Source organism: Anser brachyrhynchus, assembly GCF_964034855.1.
Source record: "Anser brachyrhynchus genome assembly, chromosome: 11".
NCBI lineage: Eukaryota > Metazoa > Chordata > Aves > Anseriformes > Anatidae > Anser > Anser brachyrhynchus.
In genome coordinates this window covers 16,097,539-16,111,929 of record NC_137706.1, presented here as the reverse complement: position 1 = coordinate 16,111,929, position 14,391 = coordinate 16,097,539, and the positions used below count along the sequence as shown (strand labels likewise).

The following is a 14,391-nucleotide window of genomic DNA, read 5'->3' as shown; positions in this document are numbered from 1 at the left end:
GCAATTTGTTAGACATGCTGCAGAACATAATCAGGAAAAGATGAGTCTTTCCATCTCCGCTGTTCCCCCAGCCTTTTAGAAGCAAAGGATTTGGTTTGCAAACAGTAAGCGCACGCAGGCTGCTCTTGCACTGAGTCTAGGGCAGGCAGGGAAGCAAAACCGAGCATCGACATGCTGAACGAACAGCCCCAGCTGAAGGAGTGCTCTCAGGAGCCTCCCTGTCCACCCCGGTCTGTGTTCGCTTCCATCTATTGCTTTTACTAGAACTGGGAGACGTGAGGTGAAAGCACCTCCTTTTTCTGCTGCGTGCATCAGCACTTTGCACAGACAGTAAATCAGACAGGTTTCTACTGCCTGACTGGACCTTTCATGCACCATGGAGGGAAAATAAAGTTAAAAAAATAAATAAAGATAACACAGGACCTACAGGGAATACACACATCTGAAATTACAGAACTGTTTTCTTAAATATGATATTTCAGCATTTCCCTATGCAAGTCAGGCGAAGGAGCATCTGCCATGACGACTTTCACTAAAAGGCTATTTTTACAACAAGCCTTGCAGGCACGTTTGCTGCGAGAGCATTTACACAGCTAGGGAAGAGCTCACAGCTCAGACAACTCCGTACCAACTACACCATACAAGGTCACCCTCAAAACCCTCCTGTATTTCGCTGCCTAGAACAGCTCCAGTGCCTCCTTGGCTCCTATGGCAGAGAGACTGCCACATAAGGCTGCAAGATCATCTGTAACCCGGGGCTGTCAAACGAGTGGTGGCAACTTGTCAGCTGAAGAAGAGAGCCCTTCTGCCTGCTTTGTTGACACGGTGCCCTCCTGTGCCCTGGTTGGCATCCCTTGGCAGAGAGAGGGGACAAACGTGTGCGCAAACACCAAGCTGAATGTTGAAGAGAGCTATCTGAACCCTTTAGCAGCGCAATTGTGTGGTGAGAATTGGGAGTTGAAGAGCTTTGAAATTCCTTCCAGCTGTTGTGCTATGTACAGCAGCCAGCTGGTGGACAACTGGTCCAGCTGGTGGGCAAGTGGACAACTCCAGGACAGGGTTGTTCTGCCGTGCTGTCAGACCAGCCAGAGGAAATTGCTGTGGGGCACTATGAAGAGGTTCTCTCCCTGCCAAAGTGGGACATGGATCAGTGCTGTGCACACACCTCGACACCTAAAACGCATCCTCGCAAGCACAAGCAAACCCTGGCTGCCTTAGCAGGGGTCTCTGCAACTGCCATCCAGACTCCCAAGGAAAATACTCACTATGCTGAATGTTTCTTGGTCCAGATCGTCGTCCTCGTCTTCTCCAATGGGGACTGGTTCACTCCCCGCTGTAATGTGGACGGGACCTTGCGATCTCTTCCCTTTACTTCCAGATTTGGCTTCACCACCTTTAGGCTTTACAAGGAGAAATTATGCACATCACATGATGAGCCAGACTGACGGATCCCCAGCGATCCAACTAACAACCTCCACACTATTGATACTGGCAGTTATTAAACCCTGGGCACCGCTCCTACAACTTTCCTCCCAAGATCTCCAACTGTTTTGCTGTAATGCCTCTGTTTAGCTTTATGTCATCCCTGAGGGAGCAGAGGGAAGTCAGAGCCAACGTTTTGGACATGGTTATACTCATGGAGAGAAAAAACAGCACTGAAGACTTGGAAGAGAGGTTAAGCTAAAGAATATAAGCCCCTTGCAGAGGACAGAGCTCAGAGAAGTCTCATGTCTATGAAAACTTGCAATTTCATGAAATTCAGGAGGGCTGGAAAAGGAATAAGGTCTTGCCCCACACTGCTTCGCTGACGTCTCTTCACACAGGCCCTTTAACGAATCATAGGACTTACAGCTTGCCCTTCTGCTCAGAGACGTTCCTATCTCTTAAACTGCTCCTGAGAATACTTCTTACCTTCTCTTTCTTGTCTTTTGTCTTCTTCTTCTCTTTATCACTTTCCTTTTCTTTCTTAGTGCTTGTCTGTTTTTCTTTGTTCTCTTTGTTCTCTTTCTTCTTCTGTTTCTTTTTCACTGGGCTCTTTTCCAAGCCGTCCTCCTAGAAAATCAGACCACAGTCAAAGTTGGAGTCCCTCAACCTCACATACATGCTCTTCCCCAAAACATGCATCCTTCAAAAGCAATCGTTTCTTGAGGCTCATCCAAATTTGCCCTCACACCTCTTTAACCAGACAGCAAGACTGGCACTGCAGTCCACCCAACTTTGAACAAAAGGGCATAAAAATTATACAAAAGCCCCGGTCTGTGACTAACTGGCAAACTGCAGATAAGCACTGCTTTCCTCTGCCAGTTGTGCTGGAGAACGCTCAGTCCATAAGGTAGATACTGATCAGAACACGAACAAAAAGCTTCAGACTACCAGCCAAACCACTCAATGACAGAAGGCTTTCTAAGCAACAGCATGACCTTGGTAGACTCCAGCTTCACCACTGGCTGATGTACTGAAAAGGAGAGGGAAACAATTCTTCTTTCTCTCCTTTATAAGGGCAACAGACTTTGTCCTGAGACAACCTTTCCTCCAAGTCAGTATGTGGATGTGTGTGGCCGTTCTAGCATCCTCCCAAAACATTTACGGCACTAACCTAGAAGAGTGGGTGGGAAAGGTCCTTCTTTCACCCCACAGCTGTATATATGTTTTTGTAAGTTTGCCAGTCTCCTGTGGGAACGCATTCTGTAGCTCCCCTTAACTCCACAGGGCATTTGCCAGTGGTGCTTCTCAAGTTGAGTCTCTGTAGTAGCAATATAGCTCAAGGAAACCTGGAAAAGCCACTATCCACCTTGACTCACCTTGACTTCACCCTCTTCCGACTGGTTGTCTGAGTGCCGAGGAGAGGAGAGTTCGTTCCCATGCTCATCCTTGACTTTGGGAGCCTTGTTCTCTTTCTTTACTCGTGGTTTCCTCTTCTTTAGCTTGCCCTGGAGGAAAGACAGAACAAGTCAGAGCAAGCAAATAACTACAGGTGCTTGCTCGAGGCATCCTCCTTCTCCTGAACATCTCGCGAACAGCTGCAGGTCCTGCAGAGTGCCAGGAAGCCTGAAGAGCCGCAGGAAAGCCTGGTAGGCCCCATATGAAATTAGATAATCAAATTGCAGCCAGCTAGAGGAATTGCCTGTGAGATTTGAGAGGTCAAGGGGGCATCTCAAGCATCTACAGACTGGCGCATACAGAACAATGACAATGAGGTGACGGGGCCAAAGCTCCCTGATTCCCCCTGTCAACACATATGTCATGGATATTTAACAGAGCGCATCACGGTGCAACTTCCAGGTGGGAGAAAAGGAAGGCCAAATATATTTTAAGACAATTAAGTTAATTTATGTCCTGTCTGAATAGCTTGAAGCACTTCTTGCTGGGAATTGAGGGAGTTTTCAGCACCCAGCCTTGGCTATTCCATCATTTTTCAAAAAAACTTTCATAAAATGTAGCAGTATTCCCCTCTCAGAAATTGCGTAAAGAAAAGAGCATGAGGTCCCCTGCTTTCCCTCAGTGGCTTGCACACTCAACTTGCACGGTCTGTTTGTAAGTGACCAAGTTGAAAATTCAACATGGGAATAAAGTCATACTGGAGACCTTCAGCAAGTATAATAATTAATAACTTGTCCACCATTGATTATCATTTCAGTATCACAGTGCAATCAGACAACAGGCAAGTCCACATTCTCTCACCTAGAAGACACTCAGTGACTTGGCATCACAGGCTGTCTCGCCTCCCACCACCAACCAAGCACTCGTCCTGAAAACCCCAGAATCAAGCAGCCTCATCTCACCTCTTCCCCATCTTTCATGTTTTCTTTCTTGTCCAGATCCTTCTTCAGCAGTTTCAGTAGATAATCAACTCGGGTCTGGAGCTGTTTTCCCTGAGGTTTCTTATCTGTCTCAACAGGTAGGATCTTTGATAAAGAAGAAAAAAAAATACACCCACATGCACCTATCAAACCTTGGTAAAAGAGATACACTATCAGCAGTCCCTCCAGATCCAGCAAATGGTTGGAGATGCTGCACCTCCTGGGGTGAACAGGAAGGTTCAAGCATTTCTTCCAACCTGTGCACCCACACAGACTCTCCCTCTCTAGCCATACGCAAAGCTCCAAGCAAGAATCCCTCCCCCTTGACCTTTTGCAGGTAAAAGGACCACAGCTCTCTAGATTCTCTAGGATCTTTCTTAAATTAGGGGGAGGGAGCAAAATATATTTGCGATCTTGCATCGCGACGTTGAGTCCATTCTCCTTGATGCACCAGATTTGCTTGTGACAGCCTTGTCACAGCAGCCTTGTACCCTCTGGTAGCTTGAGACATTGGTACAGCGATGATAGAGAAGAATTTTTATTGGAAAACGAGGCTGCAAGGTACCACTTTGTGGAGGAAGCATAGCAGCTTGCCAGCTAAGGTTACCTTTTTATTTCATTGGAACTTGGGTGGCGTGTCTCAGGCAATGAGAAAATTGCCTTTCTGAACTTCACGTAGGAGGGCTCCCAACCACAGTCTGATCTTTGCTAAAAGCACTCGGGGGAATGTCATGGGAATGCAGCATATTGGCAGCCAAGCAGATGTACAGTCCCAGTGTTCCTCAGCCTGATGCTGCAGTCCACCCTCCTTCCACTGTGCTGACACAATGGATAGCGGCTTATTTTTAACCTGGATCATTTCAGCATGGCCCCCATAAACAGCTCTTATGGGAATGACTGAGGAACAGAGGAACTAAATGGAGGCTTTCCAGCTGGCTTTGCTGCCAGAGCCAGTCGTGTAACTATACCCTCAAAGCTAACACAGACCAGTCTTGACATAAGCAGCGTCAAATCTGTGAAAAATTATTTCCACACAGAACTCAAGCTCAGCTTCTTGTGAGATGCTCAAGGAAATATCAAGTCACGATTATGCAATGCACCCTCTATACCGTGCTTGTAACCACATATGTCAGCATTACTGTTTTCTTCCTGCGGCACTTCAGTGTGGTGCATATGGTACCGTTCAGAGAAAATTTACTGCCAATCAAATGAGACAACTCTGCTTTCCATCAAGCATGCAGCATTCCGCAGAGGTCAGTGTTTTCCTCATTATTATTTATTATTATTTTTGGAGTGGTTACAAACATAAACATCTGTTTCTGGAGCAAATCAAACATGTTCTCTATGAAGACCGTAATGGACCCAATGCAAGTAACATGTAAAGCAACCTACCTTATCAGATAACTTCAATTCCGGATCGGTTTTAATTAGTTCCCAGTTTCCATAACCATGCTCGTAAATTCCCACTAACAAGCGAGAATCCTCCTCCACTCCCCAGTCTACATCAAAATGGGCAGCTTTGACACGGCACGTCAGGCGGTACCTGAAGGCATTCAAACATGAGCTACGTTTAATGCTGCAGGGAGGTAAAGCAAATCCACATATCTAGGCTAGTCTCTTTTCACCACAAAATCCAAATTCCCTGAGCCTCTTTCCGCCACTGCCTGCTTAACTATTCAAACTCACTTCTTTCTTTCCTCTGGGTCTGCGGGGATGGATTTATGCAGCATTTCAAACTCCTCTTCATGCTGGATGATGGATTTCACATTGACTTGGACACCAGAGATCTTGATAGTAGGACCTCTTCTTTTCCCAGGTCCTTTCCCTGCTCAATAATAAAACACAACAACTAAGAGAACTCTTACAGAAAGAATGTTTAGGTAAAGAAAAAAAATGTCAGACATGCAGAGGTCAACACCTTGCTCCAGATTCCTAAGGTCATCTGCTGAGGTAGGCCCCCAAAATTAGTTAACTTTCACTAATTCACTTAGATCTGCAACCCAAACATCTCCCAGTATATCATCATGATCTTAAAAATACATCTAAGTACACTGAAGCAGTTGTCTCAGTAGTTCTGTTCACCTAGAGCAGGCAGATACCCCCTGCTTCAAGTACCAATGGCACAGAACAGCCACACATCGAGTGTGACACCAGCTCCAGATCCAGCTCCACCATGGAGTACACAGCACACGTTTGATTCCCAGTCCCTGAAGCAGTTAAAATACGATCCGTCTGCACTGGGACCCAGCATTAAATAAGCTGATGACTTCAGCTTCGCCCCAGGAAAACTCATGTTCAGCAGAAGCTAACAGACCCAAATGGCACTTTCCAGATTGAGCAGAAGGTTCATGGATTTCTCTCTGCTGGTAAAAGCTGCCCGGCAGAGATGGGATGATTTGAGACCTTGCTTATTTTTCTTGCCTTTGCAATGTGGCACACCACCCCATCCAGCAAGGGAGTGCCTTGCTTTCATCAGCTCCACAAAGCACAACCAAAAATATTATAACAGCAGCAAACGACCCTCTTACCTTCACTTGGATTTTCTTTCAGCTGCTCCTCGTATTCTTGCATTGCTGACACACAGCTGTTGTGGATGAGCTCCCCTAACCGCTTCAGGTCAGCTACAGACTTATCCACCAGCTCCGCATCCCGGGCGATGCACTCCAGCCTGGAAAAAGGGAAAAAAAATTGTAAGTTTTGTATCTGATGCAGCATTTCTCCTCCCGGTCATTCTCTTGAGCAATTGTTTCACAGCTTTCAATAGTCAATGAGCGCTGTGTATGTGCAGAGCTGGTGCAGGTAACACAGTTTTAGTCTTTTTTTGGGTCTGATAACTGCACCACAGTGCAGATGCAGTATAACTGACCCAATCCTTTGGATTTTTTAGTCTTAAAGCAAAGGTGAGAACTTCTCAGGCACAACTGACTGTCCGGCGTGCTTTACGCCCTCTCAGTGCTGTCTCAGTGACATTCAGTGCTCAGGAGCTGCCATCTGCTGTCCCACTTGCCCGGCTGAGGTTCATAACGCCAAGGCCCGTACGCAAGCCTTGTGTTTCCCAACCAAAGAGCACAACCAGCTGAAAAAACAGTCATTTCTCAGACAACACACGCAGGTATTCCTGCCTCAGCTCCGAGCCCTCAGTGAGGGCTCCAGCTTTCCAGACCCACCACGCACGCTTGTCTCCCTTTTCCCCTCATTTGTGCTGGGGCACAGCACCAGGGCTCTGCAGACCCAGGCTTGCGGATAGCGTGTGCCTCTCTCCCTTCAAGAGGGATGCAGCAGTGAGAGAAACATCCTCCAAATTCAAACTTGAAACTAATATGCATGGAGAAGCTCAAGAAGCATTTTGGGTAGCGTTTGCTGTTCAGAAAGCTGCTCCCTCTCCTCTCAAGGCAGAGCAGAAATTCCCCGAGGGCCAGGATCTGCCAGCAGGATGATGCTGTGCACAGCCCAGCACCGCCACCGCTGCCCCAGCTGCTTTTTGGCCAGTGTTTATCGGTGCCCACCAACCGAGCCATGAAGGACCGTACGGCAGTGTTTGGGTTGCGGAGCACATGACAGCAAACTTATCAGGATTGGTGCTGTGCGGGGAGGTTTTGTCAAACACCGACAGCAGCGGGTGCATGGCAGTGCTTACAAACACAACCTTGCCCCCAGGGTAACTCTCTGAAGCAAATCCAGGCTGGGACTTACCGTTCAAGAGGCAGTCCAAACTTCTTGTAAGCCTTGATAAACCTAAGCAAAAAAAAATAAAATAAAATAAAAGAGGAACTAAAGCAACTGCCATAAAAATGGGTCCAATATCACAAATACACTTGAATATATTAATTACAGCCTGCCACATTATCAACCTCACATTCCACTCTGATTAGCTAAGCATCACTCAGGACTGGGAAGCTTCATCCATTAACCCTCACAAAGAGTTTTGTGACCTCGGCTGGAGAAGAACACGACGTTATTATGAATGTTGGATGTTTGACAGATGAGGAAAAAAAAAAGAGGAGAAACATAACTGTAGTGTAAAGAAAAATTAGAAGAAAGCATTGGCTCACACCATATTGGTAATTATTAACTTCATTTTCCAAGGAGAAAAGAGGCATTAAATCAATGTCATTAGTAATTTCAAGCTCAGGCTATAAGTAACAACCTGTCACAGAGGAGCCAAATGTAGTGCAATGCGTCACAGAGCCTTGCAGACGAGGATTGTTATTTATTTTTATTTCTTATTTTTTATTGTGAAAATCGCTGCCATTACTAACACACAACTTCAAGGCAAGAGTCAGACATCACTGCTGCAACTGAACAGGGCTTTGTGCTGGAGTAGACCCAAAGGCTTCAACTACAGAATATTTTAAAATGAGTTAATTTTTTCCCTTCTCTTTTTCGTCGTGCACTCTTTCAGCCTCTTTCTGCTACAGCACTTTAACCTAAATGGCTGCTACAGTCACGTTGCAACACCTCCTTCTTCCTCTATGGTTTCAGGGCTGGATACGGGGCAGCTACCACAATGCAAAAAGTTTGACCATCTCCTATTTAAAAATGCATTTCTCAGAGACAGAGGCAAGGAAAACTCACAAACCCTTTTCCATCTTTGGCTGAACCTCTGGGCAGAGCCTTAAGACAAAAGCCTGAGGGAAAGGCTCAAAAATGAGAAGAAAATACAAGAAGAAAAGAATACTTCGGAATTCAGCCCCCAGCTGACTTGTGGAACACAGTGCAGAGAGGATATACTACTGCTCTGATTGACTGGACCACTGCTTCTCATGGGGTTATTTTGCCAGACAGAGCTTGCCTTTAACTTCAACTTAAATTGTCAAGACTACAGCCAGAAAAATATTGGGAAGGCCAGAGCCTTTGGCTTCTCCAGCTCCATCTCATGGCACCTAAAATCTCATGTGTAATATGGAATTAGCTCACTCCACTCAGCCCTGCTGCGCAGTTACAAGGATTAATTTTAGGAAGGTAGCAGTTTCACTGCTGATAATCTAGCCTATTTTGGCCAGACGTGAATGTTAAAGTCAGCAGCAAACTGAATTATACAAAAGTGCAGAAGCTGTCCCAAAGACAGCTTCACCTAAACCACCTATGTGCTTATAGCTGAATATCTCCTGTATTAACTTGGGCTTTTCTACACCTGCATGGGGTTTCTGTATTTTTGTAAGCTGTCTCTTGTGCTCACACTGACCTCCGGATTTCAGCATCAGTAAATCCTTCCACGGTATCTTTTCTAACACTCCGAGGACGTCCCCTGCGCTTTGGTCTCTTCTCGTCATCGGTGTCATCAGTCTCGCTTTCTGATCCAGATGATCTCTGAAGCCTTCTCTTAGTTTCCGCATCCGATTCACTGTCATTCGTTTGTGCCTGCATGCAGCAGAAAGACAGCACTACAGTTAACAACTGCTAATCTGCTAATCTTTTCCATCCCTCTTGTGCACTGGCATTATTTCTTGTTGAGACTGAAACACCTCAGCATCTCTTCCTGAAGATGCAGAAGCCCATGTAATCAAACCAGAATGGGTATACACACTCTTGCAGTTTCTGGCTAGCTAAGTCTCCAGTGCTCATCCTCTCTTTACAGTCTTTACAGTTTCACAACTGCATTTTGATTTACTGAAGCATAAGACACGCTAAACACATTGATCTTCCGTGGTTTTGTGCCACAGTTCCTAAGGCTCCTTGATAGCTGGGGTGTTTTGAAGACAAGGAGACCTCAGAAGTAATCTACAATCATCAGATACGAATTATCCTTCTGTTTAATTTTCACTTAAAAACTTCCCCAGCTTATCCCAGAGAACAGTTAATAACACTCAAAGTCCCAAATCCCAACAGAGTTTCTTTGCACAACCTGCTCCCTGTTGGATTTGGGTAGATCACATCACCTAAAAACGGACTTGGGATGACAGTATCTCTTTTTGCCTGCAAGAGCCACATTTAGGCAAGAATAGTGCAGGGAGTTCTGGAGCCCAATGGAAAGCAGCAGTCTGGAAATGACAAAAACCACAGAAGATCTGCATTATACAGTTGGTTATTTTTCCCTGTGCTCACTACAGGTTCTTTTTGCTTACACAGCATGAGTTGTACCAAACCCAATATAGGCTTTCAGACTGCATTATGAACCGTGGGCCCGATGCATGATGCCAACAAGAAACCAACGCGCTGTCTCTGTGGGTTACTCCTAACCAGCTTCAGAGAAGGGGAAGAAGCACTCAGATGGCAGGAAAGCTTCCTCTTGAGCACTGCCTTTGCCAGCTTTGGCCTCCAGCCTCTCGGCTCCTCGAGATGTGCTGTACCTTTTTAGTCGAGCTACGGATGCGAGGCAGCATGTAGATTTCCTCCAATTCTTTCTGCCTTTCTTCCTCCTCCACCTTTTTCCTCTGCTCCTCTGGAATGATATCGTCCCAGTCCTTCTGGGACCGCTCCTCCAGCTCCATCTCTTCCTCCTCCATGGTTGCAAAGTTGGCCACCTTTTATAAGCAAAGGAACACTTTTAGAAATTCCCACCCCTGGCAGGAATACCCCAGAGCTGTCTGCTAAGCCTCAGCTTCTTCTCCATAGGAATTTTGCCAACATTTCCATGATTACTATATAATTGATCCCTATGTCACTACATTCCTGGTTCTTTGCCATGTGTTTGGGCTAACAGCTCTTGAGGAAGTACGTGCAGCTTAAAAAGTACTGCTGAGCCTCACGAAGTTACCGGGTTTGTTTCCAAATTTGGTAAGTTCTGCATTTTATTCACAGCCTTCATGACCACTTAAAAGGAAACGAATACCTACACATCTGCCCAGCTCCCAAACCCAGACAGCCCCTCAGAAAACTGCTTTGTACAGGTCACTTCTCACCGGGCCTGATTTGTCCTGTCCACCACTGACCTCACCTCCGTGGCAAGACGTGGGGACTCACGTTTTGGCACCCCACTGCAGAGCCCAGGGTCTGTACCTTGAACTGCGAGAGAAGCTCGTCGGTGGCACTGGTGGACACTTCGTTCTCTCGTGTTTCAGCCAAACGCAAAATCTCGTCGATGTCCATCTCCTACCAGTCAGGAAGAAACAGCGATAAAGCGGAGGGGGCCGAGCGCAGGAAGAAACGTGAGGCTTTGAGAATAGACTGCGGGGTGCAAGAGCTAAATAGGGATTGTGCTGATACGAGCTAAATAAAGTGCAAATATCTGCAAGGTGTCATCACCCAGGGCAGGGATGAACTATCTCAAGTGGTACAAGAGAGTATAAATGCAGGTGATAGAATAAAAGGAACATCAAGGCTGAGCAGCAGGGGAAATTCCCAGGCAGTGAGATGTATCAGCTGTTTCCCTCAGGGGAAGCTCTGCTACTTGGGCCGTTAAGAGAATTGGTCAGAGCACTCAATAAGAAACTGCCAAGCAACGCTGAGAAGGGAGGGAGTGACCTATTCGACTTTATTACTGACTCCAGCATCTCTATGCGAACAAACCAAAAAAAGCAGGCTGAAGAGATGCTCAGAGGAGGCAGGGAGAGAAGCCCTCATTAGGCCGTGCTATAGCCAGCTCGTGAATCCCAGGGAGCTGAGGGGCTCTCTTGGTGACCATTCCTCCAGCAAGCAGGTTCTTCTCAGCCCTCATCCCCACCCCTGAGCTCTCTTCCTTCAGTTTCCTGGGACTCACAGGCTCCCTGTTCACCAACCTGCTCTCGTGCACAGGGCAAGTACGAAGAGGGAGCAGTCAGAGAGGGATTACCAACAGCGATGTTATTTCAATTTCAAACTACCTGAGGCTCTGACTCTTCCCCTTCAAGCTCCTTGAAGAGATCTTCAGCTCCAAATTTCAGAATAGCCGTCAGCTCTTCTTTGTTGAACGGATTTGAACTGCAAGCAGAAAAGAGAATGCAGAAGGGTTTGGAGCTGTTAACTCCGCTCTGTCACAGCACAAAACCATACCAAAGTCACTCCTAATTAAAGCAAGAAGCAAGCTTTCTCCCCAGCACTAAAAAGAAGCCTTTTTATTCATATTTTCTGCTCTGGCACAGACATCTACTGTTAGAGGAAAAACCTCTGTCTATTGAGGGGAATTGGGAAGAGTCTGAGGTCGCTGCAGCTGTTCCCTGATACCACCAACAGCTTTTCTCAGACCAGGAAGATCTCTGGTAGAAAAACTGAAGGAAAAAGAGGCAATGCCTTTCAATCTCTGATCATCTTTATTCTATGTGTCCAAATTAATGACTGCATGAGCCAAATTAGTAGAAGGTGCCCTAATTTGTTAGTGGAAGGTGCCTTTATTTATTAGTGGAAGCTCTCTTCTCCCCCATACCCTATCAAACAAATATTGGCAGGTATCAGAAGGTGAAGCTGGTTATGCCACGTGCTGTGTCAGATCTCCCTGCCTCCCGACACAATCGCTTACTTGGATCGCCCAGAGTTGTTGTCCAGAACAGTCCGGCCAGTGGTGTCCATACGCTGGATCACCAAATGATCCAGCACCATTTTCTTCTTGGCCCTCTCAATGATCTCCTCCTCTACCGTACCCTTTGTGACCAGCCGGTAAATATTCACCTGAAGGGTAGGAGAAGAACAAAGCTATTTCCAGGACCTGAATGTGCTCTGCTGACACAGGAATGCATCCCTGAGTTGTTTCAAAGGAGACTCCCCTGCTGACATGGTCCTTTCATGTACAAATGTGTCTTTTTAGAATAAAAACAAGCACATTCTTGTATATTTCAGGGGGACTGCTTAATATCAGGCAGGTTACCACAGAGCTTGTAAGGTATGTAAGATAAAAATCTTCTGAAAAAAAAAATCACTCTAAATCCAAATTAGCATCAAACATCAAACTTTTCATGTATCTAATAAAACCCTAAAAAATTAAGATATTCTACTTTGTAGAGCAGAGTGAGGCTGAGAAGTGTGATGCCCCCAGCTGGGTTCTCAGTTTTGAACCATACCAGGACTAAAAGCCAACAGTTTGGGCTGATTTTTGGTTTCCTTGGCTTTAAATGAGTTTCTCTTGGGTTGATGGTACTGGAGTGAGGTTTGGGGGCAAAAAGGCCGTGTTTTCAGCAGCTCTGGCGAGCGGGGAACCCATTTACATGTACTTGCTGAAGCCACAGAGCAAATGAGCCAGGTAACTCTCCTGACCTGCTTCTTTTGTCCAATGCGGTGAGCCCGGGCCTGAGCCTGAAGATCATTTTGGGGGTTCCAGTCCGAGTCAAAGATAACGACAGTGTCAGCAGAGGCCAAATTAATTCCTAGCCCTCCAGCTCGTGTTGACAACAAGAAACAGAAGTCCTAGGGGGGGAAAAAAACCACACAAGTTAGCCAGCCCCTAACTGTGGATATAAAACAGTAACGGTGACTACAGAGTTGTGCAAGGAACTGGATGTAGGCTCTGGTGTATTTGCACTTCCTTCCAAAGCAGGAAAAGGCTCAAAGCCAAGGCAGAAGGGAAAGGTGTGCTGCTCCAGGAAGGGCCAGCACGCGTCCTTGTGGGAGGGCAACGCAAACAGCTCAGGGCAAGGGCACCTTGGAGTCACCTCCGAGGTTGGACCACGCTGCCCACCAGACCCCTACGAAGGCAGCAGGCAGACACGTGCTTTTTGTTGTCTGAAGCCCGCTGGGGGTGAGATCAGCTCTGAACATGGACTGTCTGAGTCACTGCCAAGGGTACAGGCTGCCAGGACAGAGCCAGGATGTCTGAGCCCTGGTGGATGCCCCCAGCAGAGGGGAAAGGGCGGCTTCTACAGGCATTCCTGCTCCCTCCTCTCCCACCTGCACTGCTGCTTCCTCCTGGCTTTTATTTATTACCTTCCCCAGTACCACGAAGAACCTTCTGCATCGCCTGTGTCAGCCCCCAGTCCAGGCTTCTGGAGCAAGGCTGGACATTTCTCATGGCTGGGAGATGGCCGAAAGCGAGCGCCCTGCACCCTCACTGAGTCAGCACGCCCCACGAGAGGCTCAGGATGCCCTCTCCTATTACACCGGAGACTCACCTCCAACACCAGACCCCACTGCCTGCCTACACCTCAAACCTCCCCTTTGCCATTTCATATTCAAAACCAACTGCAGACTGGAGGATTTATTTAGCAGCCGTCTCATTCCCCAGACCATAAGGAGAGAATTGCTAAATTCGGGCTCTTCCCGGCCTCTTGGGGACTACGTGGAGCTGTGCCTCGCAGCCCCGTTCTTCGGGTGTGGGAGGTTTAAAATAAGCAGTATGGGCGGGTGCAAAACAAGCTATAGCTATGTCGTTAAAAGTGACAGAGGTCCTGTAAAAAGAAACGAACTGAATTTCATCCCCTCCTGACAGTCGGGACCTGCAGCCCACCCCGACCCCTCGGGAGGCCGGGACGCCCCCGCCACCGTACCTCGGAGCCGTCAGCGTTGAAGTGGTCCAGCGCCTGCTTTCGGATCTCCCCTTTGATCGAGCCGTCCAAGCGCTGGAAAAATCAACAATAATGATAAAAGAGAGAAGGTAAAGGAGCCCTGAGGAACCGTGGCACCCAAGTTCTGGGAGGCTGACAGCCCCCTCCCCTGCCCGTAGCATTTAGTCCTTAAAAATAGCCGCCAATTAAAAGGAACTGGGCTGCCTTAACCTGCTGCGTGCGAGGGCAGGAGGGGGGCATGC

At 47.1% G+C, this 14,391-nt stretch overlaps 1 protein-coding gene across 15 annotated transcripts in view; it reads right to left on the bottom strand.

Moving 5' to 3' along the window:
- CHD2 (chromodomain helicase DNA binding protein 2) overlaps positions 1 to 14,391 on the bottom strand; it is a 97,130-nt gene that overhangs the window by 5,772 nt on the left and 76,967 nt on the right. For all 15 annotated transcript variants that reach the window (XM_080607219.1, XM_080607218.1, XM_080607221.1 and 12 more), the window contains 15 exons: positions 14,132 to 14,203; positions 12,906 to 13,055; positions 12,175 to 12,323; positions 11,543 to 11,639; positions 10,740 to 10,832; positions 10,091 to 10,264; positions 8,986 to 9,161; positions 7,494 to 7,535; positions 6,329 to 6,468; positions 5,487 to 5,625; positions 5,193 to 5,343; positions 3,783 to 3,905; positions 2,802 to 2,930; positions 1,912 to 2,052; positions 1,266 to 1,400 (listed from right to left, as the gene is read on the bottom strand). In XM_080607219.1, the coding sequence (XP_080463345.1) occupies positions 1,266 to 1,400; positions 1,912 to 2,052; positions 2,802 to 2,930; positions 3,783 to 3,905; positions 5,193 to 5,343; positions 5,487 to 5,625; positions 6,329 to 6,468; positions 7,494 to 7,535; positions 8,986 to 9,161; positions 10,091 to 10,264; positions 10,740 to 10,832; positions 11,543 to 11,639; positions 12,175 to 12,323; positions 12,906 to 13,055; positions 14,132 to 14,203 (1,911 nt within the window). The remainder of the gene's footprint in view (positions 1 to 1,265; positions 1,401 to 1,911; positions 2,053 to 2,801; positions 2,931 to 3,782; positions 3,906 to 5,192; positions 5,344 to 5,486; positions 5,626 to 6,328; positions 6,469 to 7,493; positions 7,536 to 8,985; positions 9,162 to 10,090; positions 10,265 to 10,739; positions 10,833 to 11,542; positions 11,640 to 12,174; positions 12,324 to 12,905; positions 13,056 to 14,131; positions 14,204 to 14,391) is intronic.